This window comes from Gadus chalcogrammus, chromosome 5, assembly GCF_026213295.1.
Source record: "Gadus chalcogrammus isolate NIFS_2021 chromosome 5, NIFS_Gcha_1.0, whole genome shotgun sequence".
Taxonomy (NCBI): Eukaryota; Metazoa; Chordata; class Actinopteri; order Gadiformes; family Gadidae; genus Gadus; species Gadus chalcogrammus.
The window spans coordinates 2,311,432-2,337,458 of NC_079416.1; the positions used below are offsets into that span (position 1 = coordinate 2,311,432).

Genomic DNA, 26,027 nt, shown 5'->3' on the forward strand with positions numbered 1-26,027 from the left:
CTTTAGCACCTGTAACTGCAGAATTTGAATGCGTACACTAAAGTCACAGTAAATTTGAAGTCGTATATATTTATTTTGCATGTGTACTCTAAAGTCAAATGTGTAACAGTACATTTGTACTGTCATTAAGTCATTTGGCCCTATCTTGCATCCGGCGCAAGTGACTTAGTCACTGGCGCATGTGTCGTTGCTAGTTTACAACTGGCGCAGAGCGTTCTTTTCCCACCACCGCCACTCGCCGGTAAATTAGGGATTGATCATGCGCCCCAAGGGGCGGTTCGGCGGAAGGAGGAGGCGTGTTCTGGCGCAAACGGTATTTTGCCGTTTCTGAATACCATTGCGCTACTGACCAGGAAATACCTGGTTTAAAGTCAGTGGCGCGTTGTTCAGATGCTATTTTAAGGGCGCATGCATACATGCGCATGCGATGCATACGGATTGCTTGTGCACCTCGCGCATACACTTTGCTTCGCCCATCTACCTACATTCTTGGTAAATTATTTGGGAAAGAACAGCTGATGCAGCGGTAATAAGTTGTACTTTTAAATCAATGCATCTGCAAACACCGTACAGCAAACACATATTTTCTTGACAGAGACATCGTGTAGGCCTACATGCCCATAACTTTTAGGATTGATGAGTATTTGATTGTGAAAAACATTGTTTTACCGCGAGTGACTGTTAAAAAGAATGAATGAATGCGGGCGCGCGTGTGTGCTCTGTTTAAACACACAAACTAAACACGTAACGCATAATACAATCAATGGCAATGTCTATTACCGCGGGGACACATGCATATTAGGATAGCATACAATACTGATAAGAAACAATGTTTATAATGTATTGCGTATATCATTAAATAGAACCACAGTTACCGCATATCATATGTTATATCATATACGTTTTCTTTGCCGAAATTTATTTGAGGACTCAGTATTTCTGAAGTTGTGGAAGAAAACCCCTTATTCCATGTGTGAATTAGGCCATATTATTTGGCAATAAACTGAGCCATTTGCAGTTTGAAATTCATGTGCATCTGTCTCATCTGAGACTGCAGACGCGCTGTCAAAATATCAACTCGTCCGATTCAAATGCGCTCATGGCTCTTAAAGGGGATGGGATTTGCAGAGTTTCAAATCTGGCACTGTTCTAACAGTGTATTTCATTGTTTCCCGGTTTTGAAACCTTGTAAATGGGATTCTGCAAACAGGTGTTCATACATTGAGAATTAAGTTTTGAAAGGTTTAATATTTATTTTTAAGAACCTGTAAAGGTGTACATTAATTGATTTTTTTTATTTTATTTTATTATTTGACTTTTCAGCACTGACTTTTCAGAGATTTGACCACACAGGCGCAAGCTTTGAGTCACGCGATTATTGGCAGTGTTCTGTCGCGCATTCATTTTGAAACTCCTGACAGTCAAAGGTCTGAAGAAAAAAAAACGTTCCTGGGGGCGGGACCATTTGGCTCTAAACCTATTGGTTGCTCTCTGCTGACGTACCACATGTCTATGGTGCCGTCAGAGAATGTCTAATATTCGTAGACGGGCTCTGGTGCTGTCACGTTAAAATTGTACCGGGGGCGAAAATTGTACCGCCTACGTCATCGTTTGTTTACATCCTGACAACCTGCCCGGCAACAGACGACGCGATGCAGAAAACATGTTTCCAAACGACGAAATAACATAATACAGATAGCGGATCGCTATCTGTATTATGATAGATAGCGATAACACTTGTTTTTACTTTATATTTGTATTGTATTTAATTGTTTAATCAAAACAATAAAAATATTTGCCCGCGAAACGGGCGATCGCGTCAAATGACAAATATTTTGCCCGCGAAACGGGCGATCGCGTCAAATGACGTAGGAGGGTTCTTGAAACATAATACAGATAACGGATCGCTAGATAACACTTGTTTTTACTTTATATTTGTATTGTATTGAATTGTTTAATCGAATTTAGCTAGTAAACTGAGTGTTTTAAGCAGGTTTCATAGTCTAGAATGTTCAAGAACCTTCCTACGTGATTTGACGCGTGATTTGACGCGATCGCCCGTTTTGCGGGCAATTTTTTTTATTGTTTCGATTAAACAATTAAATACAATACAAATATAAAGTAAAAACAAGTGTTATCGCTATCTATCATAATACAGATAGCGATCCGCTATCTGTATTATGTTATTTCGTCGTTTGGAAACATGTTTTCTGCATCGCGTCGTCTGTTGCCGAGCAGTTGTCAGGTTGTCAGGATGTAAACAAACGATGACGTAGGCCGGTACAATTTTCGCCCCCGGTACAATTTTAACGTGACAGTGCCGTTCACCGGGCTGTGCGTGATTGACAGTGCTCTGCCGATGACAAGAATAACAAGCGACCTGCGCGGTTGATTTTTTTTCCATTTCCTTGAACCATCTGGGTAAGGAACCTAGTTATCGCCTTGGTGAGCACGAGAAAGTATCTCATGAGCACGGGGAAATATCGTTTGCATATCTCTGGCTGTGCGCGCGTGTGTGTGTGTGTGTGTGTGTGTGTGTGTGTGTGTGTGTGTGTGTGTGTGTGTGTGTGTGTGTGGTCAGCGAGTGGGTGGACGAGCGAGGAGCCATGAGGAGGAGTCAGGGAGTCATGTGGAGGAGTCAGGGAGTCATGTGGAGGAGTCAGGGTGTCATGTGGAGGAGTCAGGGAGTCATGTGGAGGAGTTAGGGAGTCAGGTGGAGGAGTTAGGGAGTCAGGTGGAGGATTTAGGGATTTTTGTGGAGGATTTAGGGAGTCTTGAGGAGGAGTTAAGGAGTCATTTTGAGGATTTAGGGAGTCGTGAGGGGGAGTTAGGGAGTTAAGGAGTCATTTGGAGGAGTTAGGGAGTTGTGAGGAGGAGTTAGGGAGTCAGGAGGAGTTAAGGAGTCAGGAGGAGTCAGGAGGAGTCAGGGAGTCATGTAGAGGAGTTAGGAATTCATGATGAGGAGTTAGGGAGTGTCAGTGTGAGGGTCACATGACGTGGAGAGGAGGTTGAAAAGTCTGAGGAGTTTATTTAACATTTTATGCTCTTTGACTGAGCCGTCAAATGTCAAATGTTTTAACCATGTTGTCAACTGAGTCTAATTCAGAGCTCCTCACACTTGGAATCAAGTCAGACCTTTATAATATACAGTATACATTAGAATTGGTGGTCCCTAGTATGCAACATGCGTAGGGGTTGTAAAAAACTGGTGTTGGTCAGGTATGTTGTAGTGCAGGGGTCTCAAACTCAACATACCTGGAGGCCGCTGGAGGTAGTCTGGGTCAGGCTGGGCCACATCAAGTATTCCACAAAAGAAAGTAGCACAACTGAACTGACTCAATCTAAGTTAATGATCGGGCTATAATTAGATAACATTGGCTATGTAATCGCTGACAACAGGGGACATTTCCTAGTGGTTGGTGGAAACCGGGACATTTTTGGCTTTTGTCGGGATTCAGGACACGCAACTCAAAATCGGGACTGTCCCGGCAAAGCTGGGACATCTGGTCACCCTATCACAAGTGCTAAAAAAGCGTGGCAAGCGTCTCAGCAAAAATGTGCGTTTGACAACAACGCGCGGGCCGCACCAACACTAAACCTTTATGTCAAGTAGGGGGCCACAAAATATCATCCCGCGGGCCTCAATTGGCCCCCGGGCAGTGAGTTTGAGACCCCTGTTGTAGTGGAACAGCCTTGGCAACCTCCTAGCTGGCTCAGGACGCTGGGTTCCAGACAGTCAGGGCATTTAGTGAAGAGTCGGACAGCGGCTGGTAAGAGGAAGGTGATCACCTTGGTATCAGTATTATGTAGCATCAGTTTTGAGAGCAGCACCCTCTTCCAGGCGACTATATCGCCTAGATGAAAATATGGAATCATACTGTTACGACCCGGCTCGTTTTAAGAGCTGCAACATGTGATTGGGATGATAAATGAAATGGATAGGTGACAATGGACAGATTCGGGTCAAAATCGGGGGTTTAATCAACTGAAAAGAGTGCACATGCACACAGAATTATAACAAAAGAAAGCTACACAAGGTTAACAAAAACACTGGCTGAAACCACTCAATCGCAGCCAGGCAATACAACGATATCAAAACTCGAATTCCCTAAGCAACCACAAAAGGTAGGCACCAATAAAGAGGCGGACTGCTCACTGGTTCACAGCCGCCCCGAACTGTGGACACACACGCTATTTATGTGCAGCTGGCTTGATTGGAGACTCCCGTTGGTAGCTTCGATGGGGTCCAGGAAGTAGGGAGGGGACCAATCATCGAGACGGCAGTCGTAACAATACTTAAAGTAAATATTTCATTAAAGAAACTAAGTTCAAGTTTTTTTTTCAGTTTATCAGTTTAGATTTTTTTGTTTTACATGCGAAACTTATGACATAGGTTTTAATAATTGAGTCCCATATTTCACTCCATACTAATTGCCCATAAATACTTAAATTCATTGTTGTCACAAAAGTGCACACCAACCATACCAGACTTTAAATATTCTTAAAATATATTCACCCCAACATTGGTTATGGTCTGCCATCTTCCACAAAAGCTTCAGTCACCAACATCCTTAATAACATGTTGAATAACATGCAATGTTAATAAATGTAAGTGTGAATATTATTTATCCAAGATATGGCAATAGTTATTAATAAAATAATTAAAATGCAAGGATTCTTTCTACACATTTATTGCACAAAGTATATTGCAGGGGAATGCTTAGAAGTTAAAGAGAGCCTTATGCAGAAACGGTTCTCAGACTACTAATTTGTGAGCATAAACATTTATCTAATATTCTCAATATAATCTGACAATGTACTTTGACAGAAATCAGTGTAGCTAATTTCACAATGATGACGTCCCAGCCTGTTCCTTTGGCCAGAGAACCGGAGTGTGATGTATATTATTTCAGCTGCAGCACTACCTGCAAAGGCGAAGAGTGTAACATCAGCAGTGTCTATGGACGTTTAAAGCAGAAATCTCAAAACCCCCCTCTGCCATCTAGTGGATAAAGGCGTTACAGAACTACACAGCAGATGTTTTTATGGCATAATATGGCTCAAACTTGTACAACATATCTCTGAGAAAATGTCAAAATGTGTTGCTGTGTGGAACTGCACGCATGCCAGTGACGAGCACAGACATTGCTGAATCTTGATTTTCTACATTATATAGCAGAAGAGCTATGGTGTTCATCCTGTTTAGACATATTTCACAGTATTGAATTTGGTGCTGTCCAACCAGTTAACAATTTTCTATCTCCCAATGGCGACAATCAAAAGCAGAACAGAGGTAACATTTAAGATAATATTGAAGTGAATATTCAAGGTCATTCTAAAGAAGGATCTTTGCTTGAATTTTGTATTTTGAGTTAGGGAGTCATGTGGAGGAGTGAGGGAATCATATATTTGAAGGAATCAAAAGCATGATACGTGACAATCAGGCACACACACACACACACACACACACACACACACACACACACACACACACACACACACACACACACACACACACACACACACACACACACACACACACACACACACACACACACACACACACACACAACCTTGTTGGCAGCTTCTAGGGAGCTGATTAGTGTGTTCAACTCCTCCCTGCCCATCTCTATGGCAACGGACCGGAGTGCTCCCTCCTCTCGCACATACAGGCTGAGATTGAGAAGCGGCGTCTGGAGTGATGAAATCTTATCACTGGACAAGGCTAACTGCAGAGGATAACACAAAGACAACACAACACAAAGCTGGGAGTCAGAGATGGAGAATTCTTCAATTAATTTCCTGCCCTTTCTCTCACTTACTTCTCAGAAACATTTCTGAATGAAATAAATACTAAAACAATTATAATGTATATAAACTAAACAAAAGCCTTCACAAGGTTGTTGAATGTAACACACCAGTGCATGAGCAGTAGACATTGACAGCGGTACTCGAACAATGCTTATGTTAGAAGAGTGGACGGTGAAATGATAGGCAGGAGGAGAGCTACGGTCAGATCCAGTTTGCGTGTGCTCTGTGTGTAGGTGAATATCAGATCTCTAGAAGCTGTGCCCCAACATTACTGTTTGTAGGGGTAATATCAGATCTCTAGAATCTAGAGGTTTCTGATGGAGCAGAACGTCCACCGATTAATGGATCGGTGATTAATTCGTTAATCAACCAGTGACGAGTGCGTTTCTAAACCAGTCAGCCGTCTCTTTTCCATGGACAGCCTGTATCACCGTTCTCCATATGCCTGCTGCTCATCAAAACTTTGCTCTACGCTCCATATGAGTAGTTAACGTTATGGAAATGATTTGTATTGTGATGTTAAGGATAGGATAATAATGTTGAACGGAACATGCTGCTGTGATATTGTCAGACAGACATGCTTTAAAAAAAGATTGAGCTATTTGATCAGAGACATTACTATTCAATGTTTTACATTTCCTTTTTCAAATCAAATGTACACTGATTTTAAAAATGTTTATCCATGTAACTTTAACTGTATTGCTTTAAATTGACGTTATTCTCCCCATCTGCTCCTCCAGCCGCCCCCTGGCGATCGGATATTAGCAATCTAGAATAACCACGATTGGACATTATGATAATGGACACAACTGGGAGCCTTGTCTCCCAGAAAGGGCTTGGACAAGCTGACTGGAATATAAGACACAAACAACAGAGACAGATAGTGGGGCTTGTTTCTGAGTGTGAACACATTAGACTGTAAAAAATATATGAAAATATAATTCAGCATTAAAAGTAGGGTATTATGTAAGGGACAATCCTTAATTTCAAGGAGTTGAAATGTCTTTTGTTGGATCTTTATTAAGTACAAATTAGGATCGAATGCAAATAAATTGTGGCTGTAGCCAATTGATAAGATATTTTCATTAACAAAAATATCTAGGTTACATAAAAATAGATTATTAATTATTATAATTAAGACATACACAATCATGCCCAATAATATGTAGCGAAATGCTTACGTTGCCTTTTCCTTTGAGTAAGTAAATAAAATATAGAAAGATAAATAAAAAATATATGTAAATGTGTAAGTGGCTATGTATGAATGATACACTATGTCATCTATAATCTTTATTTGTTTAGCACTTAACAATGTGCTTAACAAGAGCAGCAAAACAAGTCATAAAATCATCGGATTTAAAAAAAGAAAACCAAGCCATGTTTTGTGAAGTAATGGCGGTAGGGAACATATCCCATAAAAACACCACTCTGGGAGATCAAACCATTCAGAACCAATAACATTTGTCCCTTGTTCTGCCTCTCCTGCCTTGAAAATAATGTGGCCACATAAAACTCTGGTCTTTGAGAGGGCATTTTGGAAAGTACTTGTATGTTCATTTCCCAGGCGATGCCATGCTGAATTAGCCTGGTCCTACCAGACTCGTACTTCATTTAATTTGCACAGAGAGTCTGGACCTACTCAATTGACAAACTAACTCACTTGAAGGGTGTCTGTTGAAGTTTAAAACTATTGGATCTGCCCAGTGCCACTCCGTATCTACCATAACCAATCGCTAACGTTATGCTGGGAATCACGTTGCAAGCTGGCTAAAACAAACCAAACACCGGCGTGAAGATGTCCGTCAACGAGAGCTGACTTTAACGTCATTGTTCTCAGCCACTCCTTCTGTTTGCCGATGGGACGCAGAAAATTCGGACGGAGAAAATCCATTAACATACCGCAGACCCCCAAATTAAAATTGAGGGGAAGTACTTAGGCGGGCGGAGCCAGGCTAATGCTGATTGCGTTTGGCAGAAAACATTTTGAGAATCTATTTTGATAAAAGGTCGGTTTGACATGGTATGTTGTACGTCCTGGCACTTAAAGTAGTAGTACTTAGCATTGTGTAGCATCTTGTCCTAGCTATCTTTGTTGTATGCAGGAATGCGATTGTTAGTGCTTGGCACTTGGTTCTATGAACATCCTTACTGTACCGACAGAGATATATTGTTGCTTCTCCTTCTTCTGACAAAAGTATTTATTGTAAGTCGCCCCGGGGAAAAGCGCTTGCTCAATGCCCTAAATGTCAAGTAAAAGTAGCAATTCCAACGGTTTGATCCCCCTGACTGAATAGCACACTGCACGCTTTCTCACGTCCGTCCTGTGTTTGAGGGCCGTACAAGAGGAGCAGAAATAGAGCGTTTCAGAAACAATGGTCACCCTGCACCCTTTGGTAATGTCACGGGCGCCTTTTGATCTTAGATTGGTAGCAGACATGAATCAAAACGATCGATTGACCCTTGTTTCTGAGAGGACCCCGCGGTCGAGTGGACAGAAGGATGGACAGAAGGGCCTGAAGATGGAAACAGCTTCACTGAGCGCAGCAGGGAGAATGAGGCCTTCCTAAAGCAGCAGGGAAAGAGGTTGGGTGGTGAGGTACCTTTAACTGCCAGTCAAAGTCCTGCAGATTGGCGCTGGACATCAGGTGGGTCCTCTGGAGCAGAGCCTTTCGGAGCTCCTCTCGCCGGGCCTCCAGCACACTCAGGACAGCCTTACCGTAGCCAGGGCCCACGTCGCTCAGCCCCGCCAACACCTACACCATGAAGGTGAAAGGGGTCGGGTTACTGCTGGTTTATGGCTCTCCATGAAGCCTCACAGCGGGATGGTAAGAAACACTCCTCTATAGCCTGATTCATTATCCCACCATACTGAACATCTGATAGAACAGGACACACTGGCAAGAACAAATATCTCAGATTGGATGGATTGAAACTGATTTTCATGAAGGTAACAACATTTCATCACAGAGGTTAAATGCAATCCCTCAGAATGTGTCAAACTAGAAGTACACAACTGGAACCTTCCAAACGTCCAAATATCACCCCATTTCACATGGCTACTGCACTTAAATAACTGCATGGTTACTTCACCTGTTCATCAGAGGACCCGTCCCCCACCATCTTCAGGAGGAGAGACGTCAGGCAGTCCTTCAGGTCCAGCCACTCCACCAGGCTCCAGGTATCACTGTAGTCCACCAGGCTCGGAGGTTCACCCCTGCAGATCTCGTCCACCACTCTGTGACAGAGCTGGATCAGGGAGAGCCCTTCATTGTATGTCATTGTTTCATATTTAACACGGCACACTCCATCGTTCAACAAAAGCGATTTAGATCGGATGTCAAACGGTCCATTGACATCACAGTGGAGCAGTGCTCACACATTTACAATAATCAGTTTCAGTGGGAGAATTTGTTATTGCTTTATTTTGTTATTTCGTTACGAATACCTTGCAAGAAGCTATAAAGCAACAGACAACAAAGAACAAAATAGTGTGCTGCTTGATTAACCGGTATGTTGTAAGTGAATAAACAACCCGGTGCTCATTTTGACCAAACACCTCATACAACCCTACATTTACTTTAACGCTGCTTTCTATCTTTATTTTCTGACGCGTTCAACTGAAGAACATTCATACCATCAGTTACAATTATATGGCAAAACGATATAAATCTGCCTCCATGCTTGAATCTTATGCATTGGCTCCTGGAGCTAGAGGCAGGCACAGCCATGTGCTTTTGACTCCATGTTTTATTGTTTAAAGGGGACCTATTATGCTTTTTCGACTTTTATGACCTATAAACGTTGTTATAATGATTGATAGTCATGTTTAACCATACACAAAAAACGATGTAGATTTTCGGGTAACTCTTCCTCTCATCTGGGCGCTTTCAGCATTCTCTGTCAACGCTCGGTTTCGTCCTTCTCTGCCCCCTCGCCCCTAGCCTGGTTCTACCAGACTCTCGTACTTCACTTCATTTCATTTCATTTGTACAGAGAGTCTGGACCTAATCAATTGACAAACGTTAACTCACTTGAAGGCGGGCGTCTGTTGAAGTTTAAAATGATTGGATCTGCCCAGTGCCACTCTGGATCTGCCATAACCAATCGCTAACGTTTGGTTGTGACGTATGTCATGCGCCGGGAATCACGCGCAGGTTGTACACAAACCAAACACCTTGCGTGTCTGCACGAAAATGTCCGTCAACGACAGCTGCAGGTTTTGTTCGTCAAATTTAATTTATCAGGGAAAGATTGCACATTGTAAATCAACTACCGACCTACAACAACAACTCAAACTGGCGTACGACTTTATCGTCATTGTTCTCAGACACGCCCTCTGTTCGCTGATGGCGGCACCAGAAAACCAAATTACATACAGCAGGTCCAGACCCAGGCTGTGTTCCAATACCCGTACTTCCATGAGTACACTTAAAGGAAGTACACTATCTGCACTATCCGTACTCACTTGAGTACGCTAATTTTTCAGATGTGAGTGCTGTTCCAAATCAAGTACTCTGTGGTGCACTTACTGGAAATGACGACCACGACTGCCGCCGCGGCTCCTCCCCCGCAATAAACATCCCGCTTTGAACGGTGAACTCTTTACGCCTTGCAGCTATAAAAACCTATAAAAACTACAAAATGACTCTATTAATGCAGGCTATGTGGAAAATGCGCCGACTTTGGCTCAGCCTGGCTCCGCCACTTCCGCTACGTAGCTAAGATGGCTGCCGTTGAGTACGGAGAGTGTCCTTCGATCCACACTTCACGATTAGCCCATTTTGAGTACGGCATCCGGGTCCTTGAAGTATACTTCTTTTCGCCGGATCTGAATTGGAACGTACTGCGTACTCAAATTTTGAGTACGCAGTACGGACAGTACGGGTATTGGAACACGGCCCTAGTACTATGGAGGTAGATTTGTGTCTTTATTATGCAATCAAAAATAATAGGTTTGAGAGCAAAACTTTCCACACTGCAATCAAAAAATTTATTTGAGAGCAAAACTATCGACACTGCAATCAAAAAATGTTTTATTGCAAGATAAATTAATGTGATAAAAAAAATATTAATGGGAATCCAAAAGTTTTGTTTGCAAACCCAAAAGTTTTGTTTGCAAATCTAAAAGTTTTGTTTGCGAATCCAAAAGTTTTGTTTGCGAATCAAAAAGCTTTGTTTGCGAATCCTAAAGTTTTGCTTGCGAATCCAAAAGCTTTGCTTGCTGTTGAGCTGAATCTCGTGGGCGGGACCTACGCCGAAAGATGTAAGACACGTCTCTATTGGCCAGTCTTGATCGGAGTGACAGCTTGGCAACATCCGAAAAGTCGCTGCCCCCCGACCGCCTCCAGAAGCAGATTGTCGGCCTGACGGACAGGGCGTTTGTGCCTCTCAATCCGCGGCGGCGGTCAACAACATCGCCCTGCTCTCCTCTGCCATGGTCTCCTTGTCGGCTGACAGGGAGGCCTACGGGATTTTCAGGGCGCGCAAGCGCGCGCACGGGACAAGCCCATAAGGCGAAGCCTAGACGGCGTAGCCTACATGAAATAGAACTCCCTCTCTCGTTACTAACTGTGGATGTTGCCAAGCTGTCACTCCGATCGAGACTGGCCAATAGAGACGTGTCTTACATCTTTCGGCGTATAGGTCCCGCCCACGAGATTCAGCTCAACAGCAAGCAAAGCTTTTGGATTCGCAAGCAAAACTTTAGGATTCGCAAACAAAGCTTTTTGATTCGCAAACAAAACTTTTGGATTCGCAAACAAAACTATTGGATTTGCAAACAAAACTTTTGGGTTTGCAAACAAAACTTTTGGATTCCCATTAATATTTTTTTTATCACATTAATTTATCTTGCAATAAAACATTTTTTGATTGCAGTGTCGATAGTTTTGCTCTCAAATCTATTTTTTGATTGCAGTGTGGAAAGTTTTGCTCTCAAACCTATTATTTTTGATTGCATAATAAAGACACAAATCTACCTCCATATATTACTGAAGGGAAATTCAAATTGAGCGGAAGTACTTAGGCGGGCGGAGCCAGGCTACCTCGCCCCCCTATTGAGAATCATGCCAAAACCCCGCACACACGCAAAACGTGTTTTGCTCACGCATAACGATTCACACGCACACAAAACGTGTTTTACTCACGCACAATGATTCACACACACGCTCAGTGTGGTTTGCAAATACAACACATCATTCACAAACTAATGAATTTTGCTTCAGAAACAAATACAGTATGTTTTACACAAAGTACAAAATGAAATCCTAAGTACACAAAACAATTCTACAAGTACGGAACACTGAAAGCTGCGCGTGGATCGGAAGGCATTTGCGCACGGATCAGCAAGGCGGAAAATTAGTGCCAAAAGTCACGTGACAAACAAATGCCCTGTGATTCACACTACACAACAGCAGGTGGCGCTGTTGAGTCAGTTTAAGGCCGCCAGGACGATCTTTTTTTCTCCCCAAAATCTTTATTTGATGCCGGCCAACCGTGCGTGGATTCTATGGAAAGCCAAGAAGGCCACTAACTAGCCCTAGAATGGCGCGGTAATAGTGCTAAACCGCACGGAAACCGTACGGAATCCGTGCCGTTTGGCAAGAACAACGCCACCTGTTGTTGTGTAGTGTGAATCACAGGACATGTGTTTGTCACGTGACTTTTGGCACTAATTTTCCGCCTTGCTGATCCGTGCGCAAATGCCTTCCGATCCACGCGCAGCTTTCAGTGTTCCGACTTGTAGAATTGTTTTGTGTACTTGAAGGATTTTTTTTTTTACTTTGCGTAAAACATACTGTATTTGTTTCTGAAGCAAAATGCATTAGTTTGTGAATGATGTTTTGTATTTGCAAACCACACTGAGCGTGTGTGTGAATCATTGTGCGTGAGTAAAACACGTTTTGTGTGCGTGTGGGGTTTTGGCATGATTCTAACTCCATACCCCCCTCCTGCCAACCCAACTCCGTTGTGATTGGTTACCTTCCTTGAAGCGCGCATACCCATTTGACCAGGCATATGGGTCTTGGCAGGAGTGCCTCTACGTAGATGATTTCCCGGTAATGTGAACAAGTGCATCGCAAACTCTGCACAGCCACCTCAGACTCTCAGCAGGGAGTACGTCGAAATGCATGTAGGTCATTATTTGACACTTTAGTATGGTTAAACATGACTATCAATCATTATAACAACGTTTATAGGTCATAAAAGTAAAAAATGCATAATAGGTCCCCTTTAACAGTCGTGCTATGCCATTAATTCGATTCCATTAACTTTAATAAATGGAATACCCCCCCCCCTCAGAGCCTCCCTGTTGTAGCCTACCAGATAACGTCATCTTACTTTTTTCACCATATTAATATTTATTATTTATAGATTTATTTAGGACATGATAACAGGATTTTAGAGTATAATTCCTTCAGCATAATGCCCTATATAGATGAAGACATATCGATATGTCTCAAGCGTTGACAGTTGATCAAACACATCGATCATTGATCCCTTCAGAACCAAAAGGCACGTCGACACAAAGAGAACGACCCGGGCTGTCCGTAAAGGTTCAACATCGGTGAGTTTATCGTCATTGAAAACAGTCAGATTCAATTTATATTTTGATACTAAGTCCAAGTCCAAATTAAAACTACTTAATTGTAATACTTATATAATGCACTGCATGGAGGGAATGGCGTCTGTTGGTTGTGTCATAATTGTCTCTAAAACTATCATAATCAGGGATACATAACAACTTATAATATAATAATAATACTCACACGGTGACATTCTGCGGTCGGAACCTTCTTCAGGGACAGCATGGTTTCCTTTAGGTCCGCCTTCGGTCATGTGACTGCGAGCACACGTGACTGTGATCAGGTGACTGTGACCATGTGACAGCACGGGTTCCTGGTGACCGTACGATGGATTATGGTACAAAGATAAGGTTTCAGAAACAAGATGAATTATCCATTTAGGGCGGAGGCTGACTGAGATAGTATTATATTTTCTTTATATTATATTTTAGTGCTAGTTGGAACACTAAGTGTTCATTTGGGACACTTATAAATGTGATGGTATGATGAGCGCAGACAGGTGATTGGGATGAAAGAGTGAAAGTGAGAGCACTCCGCTTTGTTTGCAATGGGTGTTGGTCCCTGTGTACAGTAGAAACACTAGAGCTGTACACTAGATCCTAGTTCTCTAAGTAGCCTACCGTATGGACATTTAACGTGTTAAAAACAACTAAGAAACTCTCACAGATGAATCCACGTCCTCGCACACCGAGCACGGTGAGTTCTGTTTCAGTGTTTTTGCTTTTTGTCCGACGCATGAGGATGACAAAGTGCTGTCCTATTTTTTTTTGCATAGACTTGGCCTTTAACACTGGTGAATGAATGACCGTAGCCTACAACTTATGACTTTACTTAATACTAATATTACTTGAATGCACATGAAAGACGGCATAGTTGATTTATGAAGTATGAAGCATTAACTATAAATGAATAACGTCGAGAACTACAATAAGTATCCATCATATAAACTATAGTATTCTAAACCCTCAATGTTATAGACGTATTCCCTAATATGGATTTAGGCGAAAATGGGTGTGGCCATCAAAAGGCGGTAGGCCTACCTATTATCAGGTAACCGGTCGTTTTCTGCCATGGTCGGAATTGTGGCATTCATTCATATCTACTCCAGGCATACCTTCATATCTACTGCAGGCATACCTTCATATCTACTGCAGGCATACCTTCCTATATACTTCAGGCATACCTTCGTATGAACTATGTGAGTCATCATTATATTATACCTCCACATGGACACTACCAGAGGGATAAGGTTTTCCTCCCAGAGCAGAGACATTGTTAGATGTTGTCATTGACGTCGATGTTGGATATCTCCCTCGTATGTGCAAAAAATTGGCCAACTAATTTGCATAGCCAGAAAGGCACATATATATAGGGATGTTTATATAGGGATGCAACCATCTTAATATTTAGTATTGTTGATGAATTAGTTTTTTAAATAGTATTTTGTGGATTTAATATGGCGCCATCTAAGAGAAATGTCATAAAATAAACACGTACACCAAATATACACATTTCTGAAGACATGACAAATTCAAATACAGTCAGGTTAGAGTAAAAGACCGACTGTTTCAGGGGGGTCGACTATGTGAGGGGACAATGTTTAGAACGCCGGTCATTATCGGGGAAAAAAGCCGCAACAGGGCGAACCGGACACCGACCCGAATTGGAGGTGTCTTGCTTCGCCCTGAAGGTGCTTATTTTCGATAATGACCGGCGACGTTCTAATAATAATAATAATATCTTTATTTTATATTGCGCTTTTCAGATACCCAAAGTCGCAGATTACAAAGTCATAGAGGGGGGGGGGTATTACAGACAGGGGGGACAACACAAGCATACACAGCACAGGCAGAAAAAAAACAGAGTTATTGAGATGTAACAGGGGGTAGAAGTGTAGGCAGTTGGGTAATGGTGGCTAGGGATAGAGAAGATCATAGGCTTGGGTGAAGAGGTATGTTTTGAGGCGGGACTTGAATGTTGTGAGTGAGGGAGAGTGGCGAACCGATTGGGGGAGGGAATTCCAGAGTCGGGGTGCTGTGCGTGAGAATGCTCTGTCGCCAAAAGTTTTTAATCGGGATGTTGGTGTAGTCAGGGTGAGAGTGGAGGAGGAACGGGTGGCTCGGGAGGGGCGGTGGGGGAGGAGGAGGTCAGACAGGTAGGGGGGGGCTAGGTGGTGAAGAGCTTTGAAGGTGAGGAGGAGTATTTTGAAGTTGATGCGCTGCTTGATGCTTCTATAGGCCGCCTACCTCATCCCGCATATTACACTGCTAATTGCCAAAACGAAAAAATAACTTCATACGGTGTGTCTTTTTACGATTTAATTGCATTCGTAGTGTTGATCAGCAGAGAAATAGTCCGCCAAAGACGTTGTCGTCGCTTAGCAACCGAGTATGCTGGGGTTGATAAGTTACCGGACTATTTGCGGAGTGCTACGAAAGACGGCAAAGAAATCCACTTTCGTCGACAGCGGTCATTATATGCTTAGCAACGGTGAATGATCAAAAAAATAATTCACCGCTGGAAGTTGTGAAGGCCCATGCAAGTGAAGGAGCGTTCCACAGCATTGAGAAGAGCCGTGTAATACACAAAGTAATACGACTCCTCAAAGGCTTGCTTATAAAGCTGAAGTAGGCTAATAGCTTTTATCTTCATACCATGAGGTTATAGGTTTTGTGACCTTATGTTTGTAGTAACTTGGCTTGAATATTTGTTTCTATGGTGTACTTCTTTTTCTATCTGGCTAGGCTAATACATTTGTCACATGACTCGTATAGAATACATTTCTTATAAGATATTTTATTATCATTTTTTATCTTGAAAGTATTTCATTATTTTGGATATGTGCATCATGTACACAATCAATCAGCAGCGAATTACCCCACTGTTGTCTGTGTGTCCTGTTTTCATAGGATGACAGCCATGTGAAATCTCCTTAGCCATCCATCACTGAGAGGGGGGGGGGGGGGGGGGGGGGGGGGAAGTGGAGCAGCGGCCACGCCCCACGGTAACGCCTGGTGGGGATATCCCCACTGAAGTGAAGAGGCTCATCATGGAGCGCCTCCATTGGCTCGGGCAGCGCTGTCAGCAGATGGTGGATCAGGGCGGAGCTCGCGGCTGGTACTCAGCCCCTGATGGGCCGCTTGGGGCGGGCGGCTGCCCCGTGACGTGCAGGCTGAGTGGGAAGCGGAGGACGGTGATCGCCCGGCGCGGGCCCTACCAGGCCGAGTACCGGGCCATATCCAGGGAGTACCAGGGCAACGCCATCCGCACCACCAAGTACAGCCTGCTGACCTTCATCCCAATCAACCTCTTCCAGCAATTTCGCAGGTTATCCATTTATAAAATTTTAGTTGAAGCCTGAAAAGTCTACTCTACATTGTATAAAGAAATTGCTTTTTGAGACACTTAAGTAAATAAAACACCGGCAATACAATATAGGAGTGAAATACTGGACCATAAAATCTATATGAAAATCTATGAAAAGTCAAACGCTAAGGGTGCACTCACACTAGGCCATCTGGCTGTGGCCGTGGCCGTTTTCATACCTAACCGTGCTCAAATCTGCCAGTGTGAGTGTGGCCAGTCTGGCCAGGCCAGGCCAATTTGGCCACTTGGGAGAGGTGTGCTGCTACGGTACGGGCCGCTACGTTTCAGATGCTAATGAGCCGACACGCGCACAAGCACGGCTACGCAACCTGAGCTGGATGACGTATAGTCCATGCGACGACCACGGACATAATAAAGGCGAGGGACTCTCTAAATCGACGCCACTTCGACCTGGGCGGGACTTTGCGTCCTACGTCACTCGCTATGGGTGTGCATGTGTGCGCGTAGCCGTCACTCGCGATGGGTGTGCATTTAAGAATGGTTTTGGCTTTTAGTGTCTATGGGTTGGTAATAACGGTTCTGATGATTTTTCTGATGGAAAAGTGGTCTTTTATTTCCATAATCTTTGTTCAGTGAACGCATAAACCCGTTTGTTAGTTAGCAGTTAAACAAAATGCAATCTCTTTGTTTACAGTTAGTTACCAATGACCAACTGATGATTGGAGGTTCGATTCCCTAGTGATGCAAGGTTTCTTTCATTTTGGACTGCACACACATCGCGAGTGACGGATACTCGCACAATGTACACACATCACTGTCTTTACAATTTCTAGGCAACCGAAGTTTAAAGATTGTCAAGTGGTTAACTCTTGAATCGCATGTACTAAGACCTGATTGGTTAGTGGTCAGAGAACAACTCATTAACGCGGGGATAAGGGGTTAGATTCCTTAATGAAGCTAGCTTTTTTCTTTCATATTGGACTGGATGTTTGTATGCCATTTTGCGTAACTTGTAGTTTATGATGAAGAAATGTTACTGGGGTTAAGGTTAGGGTAACGCTAAGGGTAAGACAAAGTGTTTTTGCAACACAATATTTCTTACAATAACAAAGTCCAAAATTTGATGACTCCAGTAGGAAACTTAAGATACCTAGAGAAATGCGTGAGTGCTCACAAAACATCAACAAGTCAGCAGTGTGGTACAGGGTGATCATTTCTTATATACAGTACAAAAGCTGAAACTATTAGCCAGGAGTGGGAAAGATGCAGACGCCGACGTTGGAAGCAATAAGACACACCAACACACAGTTGCCTGTTGCAAAATGGTTCAGAGTTTAATAGAAATAGTTAGGGTTAGCTGGTATGGCATTATCTGGTATGGCAATAGTCTAATGTTAGCTTAGTTCGTGTTGTTTCGTCATGTTAATCGCTAGTTATAGTAAGTCATTTGTAGAAATATAGCCTATCATCACAGACTGTAGGAATGTCACCCACCCTCCATCGCGTACGACACTGACGCTCGTAATCCTGTAGTGCAAGGGAGTTCGTGCACAGATCACTGAGACAAACGGCTACGCGCACACATGCACACCCATAGCGAGTGACGTAGGACGTAAAGTCCCTCCCAGGTCGAAGTGGCGTCGATTTAGAAGACGTTTCTCAATTCGCGTACTTGTGCGTGCTCGTGTGCTCGTGGACTCGTGAAACTTCATCAGTCATTGCCCGAGCAATGTTCCAATTCGAAGCACGCATCAAGCGAGTACTGTCGTAAAACCCGGAAGTGTTCTTGATGCGTGCTCGATCTCGCCGTTTCACCGAGCATGCATCGAAGGTGGCTCGTGTGTACTTGCAACCCCTATAAATCCCAGGATGCATTTCGCACTCGCAGCAGTACGATGGCGGACAATATGGAGAAGACGCACAACTGTAGCTTAAGTTACTCTTAATTTATATATATATTTATATAAATATATAATATAATAATAATAATATAAGATGATATTGTGGTGGTTATCATAATTCACCCACGGAACTATGGGTGGGGGGGGTGTTTATTCCCGGACCCGTTTAGCGGACGGAACGACCGTCCAGTTTAGTCCGGTTTTGACTTTACGAATTAACGTCTTTTTGTATTGTGTTCATTAAAACTTTGTGCTGGATACTCCGCCTCCGACTCCCGTCTCTCGGCACTACACTGGTGACCCCGTCGAAGGTCTCGCTGAAGCTTCAGAGACCAAAACGAACATGGCGAATAATGCTTTTATTAAGTTGCCGGAGTTCTGGGAGTTTTCACCGACGGCGTGGTTCGCGCAGACAGAGGCGCAGTTCGCGATCCGTGACGTCACGGACGACACCACACGCTACTACCACGTCGTGTCGGCGCTGGGGAGATCCACTGCGACCCGGGCGGCGAATTTCATAGCGAATCCCCCGGACCACGGCAAGTACAGGGACCTCAAAGCCTTCCTATTGAAGACTTTTGGGCTGTCACAGTCAGAGCGGGCCCAACGCTTGTTGGCTATTCGGGGCCTCGGGGACAGCAAACCCTCTGAACATATGGAGATGATGCTCAACCTGCTGGGTGCTGAAGAACCTAACTTCCTCTTCATGGAGCTGTTCCTCCAACACATGCCACCCCAGGTCCGGACGGCGCTCGCGGGCACGAGGATTACTGAGCCACGCGCGTTGGCGGAGGAAGCCGACAGTTTTTTCCTGGCTGCTCAGAGTTTCGCACCCAAAGTGCTAGCCCCAACACGCAGTGCCTACCCACCGGACAGGGACAGGCTGACCAACAGATGGCAGTGCCAGCAATGGTATGTGCTATTTCCACGCACGTTTCGGCGCTAAGTCAAAGAGGTGCCGGTCCCCGTGCAACTTCAAGCCGACGGGAAACGCCAAGGCTTGCCACTCTTTAGTGGCCGTGAGTGCAGGCACGTCAACCCGGCTATTGTTCATCAGGGACGCCCTCTCCGGCCGCGAGTTTCTTTGCGACACCGGGGCTCAGAGGAGCGTCCTGCCGGCTACGGTGGAGGACACGGCCCCTGGCGTCCACGGTCCACAGTTGAGGTCCGCTAACGACACACCCATCCGCACGTATGGTACAAAGACCGCGGACCTGTGCTTTGGAGGCCAGCGATTCAGGTGGGATTTTGTCACGGCCGACATCTCCTTTCCCCTCCTCGGCGCGGATTTCCTTTGTGCGCACAATCTGCTTGTGGACGTGAAAAACAACCGCCTGGTGGACGCACGGACGTTCTCATCGTTTGAATGTGCCCGCGGTCGGGCGGCTTACGGCGGGCTCTCCAGCTCCCTCTCAGAGGGGGACGAATATCAACGCCTGCTCAGGGAGTTCCCCGGTATAACCCGACCTACCTTTTCCGCGGTCACGGCGAAACATGGTGTAGAGCATCATATAGACACCAAGGGTCCACCCGTCTACGCTAGGGCCCGACGACTCAACCCCGACAGGCTGAAAGTCGCTAAGTCGGAGTTCGCCAACATGGAGCGCCTGGGCATCATCCGCCGCTCGGACAGCCCCTGGGCCTCACCACTCCACATCGTTCCCAAGCCAGACGGCGGGTGGCGACCTTGTGGGGATTACCGCCGCCTGAACGACGCTACCACGCCCGACCGCTACCCAATCCCGCACATCCAGGACTTCTCAGCACACCTGGCGGGCAAGCGGGTCTTCTCGAAGGTGGACCTGGTGCGCGGTTACCACCAGGTGCCGGTGCATCCCTCGGACATCCCCAAGACAGCGGTGGTGACGCCGTTCGGGTTGTTCGAGTTCTTGCGTATGCCGTTCGGGCTCAGGAACGCGGCTCAGACCTTTCAGCGGTTAATGGACTCGGCGCTCAGGGAGATGCCCTTCGTTTTCGTGTATTTGGACGACATCCTGGTCGCCAGCTCCTCCGAAAAGGAGCACCAGGGTCACCTACGCGACCTCTTCATGAGGCTCGACCAGCACGGGCTGATCGTCAACCCGGCAAAGTGCCTGTTCGGGTTGTCCTCCATCCACTTCCTGGGGCATCTCATCAACAAAGAGGGGGCCGCCCCTCTTCCGTCGAAGGTGGAGGCAATTTCTGCTTTCCCCCGCCCACACACGGCTCGGGCGCTCCGGGAGTTCCTGGGGATGGTGACGTTTTACCACCGGTTCATCCGCCAGGCGGCTCACGTCATGCGCCCACTGTACGGGGCTCTCAAGGACAAGTCCCCTAACCAGGCTGTCGACTGGACGGCGGAGAGGGAGAAGGCGTTCGAGGCCACGAAGGCCGCCTTGGGCGAAGCCGCCATGTTGGCCCATCCATCGCATGATGCCCCCATCACCATCACCGACGCGTCTGACTACGCCGTCGGCGCGGTGCACGAGCAATGGGTTGATGGTGCATGGCAGCCGCTCGCCTTTTTCAGTCGCCAGTTGACCCCCAGGGAGCGCAAATACAGCGCGTTCGACAGGGAACTCCTTGGACTCTGGCTGGCGATCCGCCATTTCCGATTCCTCCTGGAAGGGCGGGAGTTTGCGGCTTTCGTGGATCACAAGCCTCTGACGTTCTGCATGTCCAAGGTGGCGGAGCCGTGGTCGGCCCGCCAGCAGCGTCAGCTGGCGTACATCTCCGAGTACACCACGGACATCCGACACATTGCTGGCAAATCTAACGTGGTCGCAGACTGCCTCTCGAGAACGGTCATCGGGGCTGTCCAACTGGGCCTGGATTATGTCCGCATGAGTGTGGACCAGGCCTCCGACCATGGGGTCCAGGCCCTGAGGGATTCGGACACGGGATTGCGCCTGGAGGAGGTCGCGGTTGACGGCTCGGACGTGAGGCTATGGTGCGACGTCTGCACAGGCCAGCCTCGACCGCTGGTCCCGTTGTCCTGGCGCCGGCCCGTTTTTGAGGCGTTGCATGGCCTTTCCCACCCCGGCAGGAAGCCGTCTGTGAAATTGGTTTCCCAGAGGTTTGTATGGCAGGGACTGAGAAAGGACGTTAGTGCTTGGGTCAGCTCTTGCGTTGACGGTCAACGATCCAAAGTGCACCGCCATATTAAGGCCCCCCTTGGAGAGTTTACTGTTCCCGAAAGGAGGTTCGACCACGTCAACGTCGACCTGGTGGGACCGCTTCCCTCCTCTCACGGGTTCACCTACCTCTTCACCATGGTCGACAGGACAACCCGCTGGCCTGAAGCTGTTCCCCTCTCCTCGACGTCGGCTTCTGACGTGGCACGCGCGTTCATCGGCACTTGGGTCGCGCGCTTTGGGACTCCTTCAGACCTCTCCTCGGACCGGGGCTCGCAGTTCACCTCGGAACTCTGAAACGCGGTGGCTGAGGGGTTGGGGGTCAAGCTGCACCGCACTACCGCCTATCATCCCCAGGCGAACGGCTTGTGCGAACATTTCCACCGTTCCATGAAGGCAGCCCTACGGGCCAGCTTGAAGGACGGCGACTGGGTGGATAGGCTGCCATGGGTGATGCTCGGCCTCAGGTGCGCCCCTAAGGAGGACCTGCGGTCCTCTTCGGCGGAGCTGGTCTACGGGCAGGCCCTACGAGTGCCAGGCGATTTTATTCCCGACGCCTCTGTCCCCTGGTCGGCGGCCAAACAACGTTCCTCCCTGCTGGAAACCGCTAAGGTTTTCGCGCCTGTTCCCACGTCGCAACACGGCACTCCCACTTTCCGCATGCCCCCCGATCTGCGCACGGTGGACTATGTTTTCATTCGCCACGACGCCCACCGTGGTCCCCTACGCCCTCCCTACGATGGCCCGTTCAGGGTTTTGAGCCATGGAGACAAGTGCCTGGTGGTGGACGTCGGGGGTAGGCCTGAGACCGTTTCCTGGGATAGGGTTAAGCCGGCTAACGTGGACATTTCCAGACCGGTGGAGGTGGCGCAACCCCCACGCCGGGGACGTCCGCCTGCGCCGCGCCCCGCGCTGGCCGTTGAGACTCCAGCGACCTAGTTGACCCCCGGGACCTCCGGGGTGGCGGACGGCGCCGACTTGCCTGCTGCTTCCTCTTCCTCGGCCCCTGTCATCCGCTCGAGACGAGGTCGGGTCGTCGCCCCTTTCCGTCACGTGGACTTTGACTATGGGTGAATTCTGGGGGGGCTTGTGTGGTGGTTATCATAATTCACCCACGGAACTATGGGTGGGGGGGTTGTTTATTCCCGGACCCGTTTAGCGGACGGAACGACCGTCCAGTTTAGTCCGGTTTTGACTTTACGAATGAACGTCTTTTTGTATTGTGTTCATTAAAACTTTGTGCTGGATACTCCGCCTCCGACTCCCGTCTCTCGGCACTACAATATATAAATATATATATATAAAGTTGTGCGTGTTGTGGTATCCGGGAATGAGGAATGCGCCGGGAGTAAGTGAAACACGTGGCAACGGATGGTTTAAACCGACTTTCGGCGTTTATTTCAATAGCAAAGAGGATAAGGGTGCGCTTGGGTCTCCGTGAGCCTCAAGCCTCTGCAGTCCATGCGTCTCTCTGCCTCTGCCGTCCATGCTTGTCTCTGCCTCTCTTGTAGTGGCTCCGGGCCTTTCTCCTCCCCGCCGCCAGGTGTCCCCCATCCCGCTGATTGGGGGGAAGGACCCGGTGCTCTCCGTCGCCGGCTGGTGGGTGGGGGTGGTACACCCCGTCCTTCACGGTTCCGCGGGCCCGTTCAGGCCGAGGCTTCAGGGGCGGGATGCCACACTCCCCCCCCGTTTGCTCAAGCCCCTGGTCTCCGGGGAACCCGCCCAGACAGGCATCCCGACGTGACAGGGCGTCGGCGTTGGCATGCTCCCGGCCCGGTCGGTGGTCCACCCGGAACCGGAAATCCTGGAGAGCCAGGAACCACCGTGTCACCCGGGCGTTGGTGTTCTTGGCCCCCGCCATCCACTTCAGGGGGGCGTGGTCGGTGACCAAGGTGAACTCCCTCCCCAGGAGGTAGTATCGCAACTTTTCCAGGCACCATTTAATGGCCAGGGCCTCCTTCTCCACGGTGGAGTAATTGCGCTCGTTGGGGAGGAGCTTCCGGCTGACGTAGGTTATCGGGTGCTCCTCTCCGGCCCGGACCTGGGACAAGACCCCCCCAAGTCCCACCTCCGAGGCGTCTGTGTGAACAATCACAGGGAGGTTAAAGTCAGGTGTGATTAGTACCGGTTCTGAGCACAGAGCCTCCCGGAGCGTCTTGAACGCCCGGTCCGCCGCCTCTGACCAGGTAACCCGGTCTGGTAAGGCCTTACGGGTTAGGTCGTTCATGGGGCTGGCCAGCGTGGCGTACCCGGGAATGAAGCGCTGGTAGTAGCCCACCAGCCCCAAGAACGCCTTCACCTGCTTCTTGGTCCTGGGTTGCGGCCAGGCCCGTATGGCGGCTACCTTGCCTTCCTGCGGCCGCACTGTCCCTCTCCCGACCCGGTACCCCAGGTACGTCGTCTCCTCTCTCCCGAGGCGACATTTGGCCGGGTTAGCGGTGAGGCCCGCCCTCCGCAGCTCTCCCAGCACGGCCCTTAGCTGGCGGACGTGGATATCCCAGCTGGGGCTGTAGATGATGATGTCATCGATGTATGCCGCCGCGTAATCCTGGTGGGGCCTCAGGAGCTGGTCCATCATCCGCTGGAATGTGGCTGGGGCGCCGTGTACCCCGAAGGGGAGGACGGTGTACTGGTACAGTCCCCCCGGGGTGGAGAACGCCGTCTTTTCCCGGGCCGCCCGGGTCAACGGCACCTGCCAGTACCCCTTGGTCAGGTCCAGGGTCGACAGGTACCGTGCCGGGCCCAGGCGCTCGATAAGTTCGTCGACCCGGGGCATGGGGTAGGCGTCGAACTCCGATGCCTCGTTCAGCCGCCTGAAGTCATTACAGAACCTGAAGGTTCCATCCGGCTTGGGCACCAGGACCACCGGGCTGCACCAGGCGCTGCGTGACTCCTCTATCACGCCGAGCTGCAGCATTCGGCGCACCTCGGCCCGTATGGCCTCCCTCCGGGCCTCTGGGATCCTGTAGGGCGGAACCCTTACCCTTATGCCTGGTGCCGTCCGGATGTCGTGGTGGGTGGCGGCAGTCCTCCCCGGCAGGTCGGAGAACACGTCCCGGTGCTGGAGGACGATCTCGTCCAGGTCGTGTCTCTGGGCCGGGCTGAGGTCCTCCCCCACCGGCACCTCCGGGATCTCCTGCCGGGCCGCCAGGGACAAGGGAGCGGGGTCGGCGGGTGTCGGCTCCCCCCCCCTCCACTGCTTCAGGAGATTGATGTGATATAGATTCGTCGGCTTCCGCCTCCCTGGCTGGCGGACCCGGTAGTTCACCTCGCCCACGCGTTCCACCACCTCGTAGGGTCCCTGCCACTTTGCCAGGAACCGGCACTCCGCCGTGGGGACCAGGACCAGGACCAGTTCCCCTGGCTGAAAGGTCCTCAGCTGGGCTCCTCGATTATAGACCCTCGCCTGGGCCTGCTGCGCTTGCTGGAGGTGCCTCCGGACGATGGGCCACACCCGGGCCATGCGGTCACGCACCTGCTCCACGTGGTCCACGGTGGTGCGGTGGGGGGACGGCTGGCTCTCCCAGGCCTCCTTGGCGATGTCCAGGATCCCGCGGGGCCTCCGCCCGTACAGCAGCTCGAAGGGGGAGAACCCGGTGGACGCCTGGGGGACCTCCCGTACCGCGAACAGTACGTGGGGTAGTAGTTGGTCCCAATTCTTCCCGTCGGCCTGCATGGTCTTCTTAAGCATCTGCTTAAGGGTCTTGTTGAACCGCTCGACCAGGCCGTCCGTCTGGGGGTGGTACACCGAGGTCCGGAGCTGCTTCACCTGCAGGAGCCTGAGGACCTCCTTCATCACCCGTGACATGAAGCACGACCCCTGATCGGTGAGCACCTCCTTTGCTATCCCCACCCGGCTGAAGAGGAGCATAAGTTCACGGGCGACCGCCTTGGTGGTGGCGGCGCGCAGGGGAAGGGCCTCGGGGTACCGGGTGGCGTAGTCCACTAGCACCAGGATATAGCGGTGGCCCCGGCTGGTCTTGGGAAGGGGGCCCACGATGTCTAAGGCCAAACGCTCGAAGGGGGTCTCGATGATGGGCATGGGAATGAGGGGGTGTCTAGCGATGGCCCGGGGGGCTACCCGCTGGCACTCGGGGCATCCCTGGCAGTGGCGCTCAACATCCCGCTTAACCCCCGGCCAATAGAACCTGGCTAGGACCCGCTCCCGGGTCTTGTCCATGCCCAGGTGGGCCCCCAGGAGGTGGGTGTGGGCCATAAAAAGCACTTTACTGACGTAGGAACGGGGCACCACCAACTGTTCCCTCACTCCCCCCTCCCCGGAGGCTACC

At 48.4% G+C, this 26,027-nt stretch overlaps 2 protein-coding genes across 3 annotated transcripts in view; one reads left to right on the top strand and one right to left on the bottom strand.

Moving 5' to 3' along the window:
* Positions 1-4,675: 4,675 nt before the first annotated feature.
* Positions 4,676-13,715, bottom strand: LOC130383113 (COMM domain-containing protein 8-like). The gene is made up of 5 exons (XM_056591165.1): positions 13,581-13,715; positions 8,902-9,057; positions 8,412-8,564; positions 5,574-5,729; positions 4,676-4,925 (listed from the first exon to the last, which is right to left on the bottom strand). Exons 1-5 carry the CDS (start codon positions 13,620-13,622, stop codon positions 4,905-4,907), a joined length of 528 nt encoding a protein of 175 aa, XP_056447140.1. The 5' UTR covers positions 13,623-13,715; the 3' UTR covers positions 4,676-4,904.
* Positions 13,665-26,027, top strand: part of LOC130383112 (phospholipid-transporting ATPase VD-like) — a 57,583-nt gene continuing 45,220 nt past the window's right edge. Inside the window, exons 1-2 of one of the 2 annotated variants that reach the window (XM_056591163.1) lie at positions 13,665-14,093; positions 16,307-16,724. In XM_056591163.1, coding sequence (XP_056447138.1) covers positions 16,447-16,724 — 278 coding nt within the window. In that variant the 5' untranslated portion in view covers positions 13,665-14,093; positions 16,307-16,446. Of the gene's footprint in view, positions 14,094-16,306; positions 16,725-26,027 lie in introns of those variants that run through there. The other variant, XM_056591164.1, reaches the window with a different exon arrangement.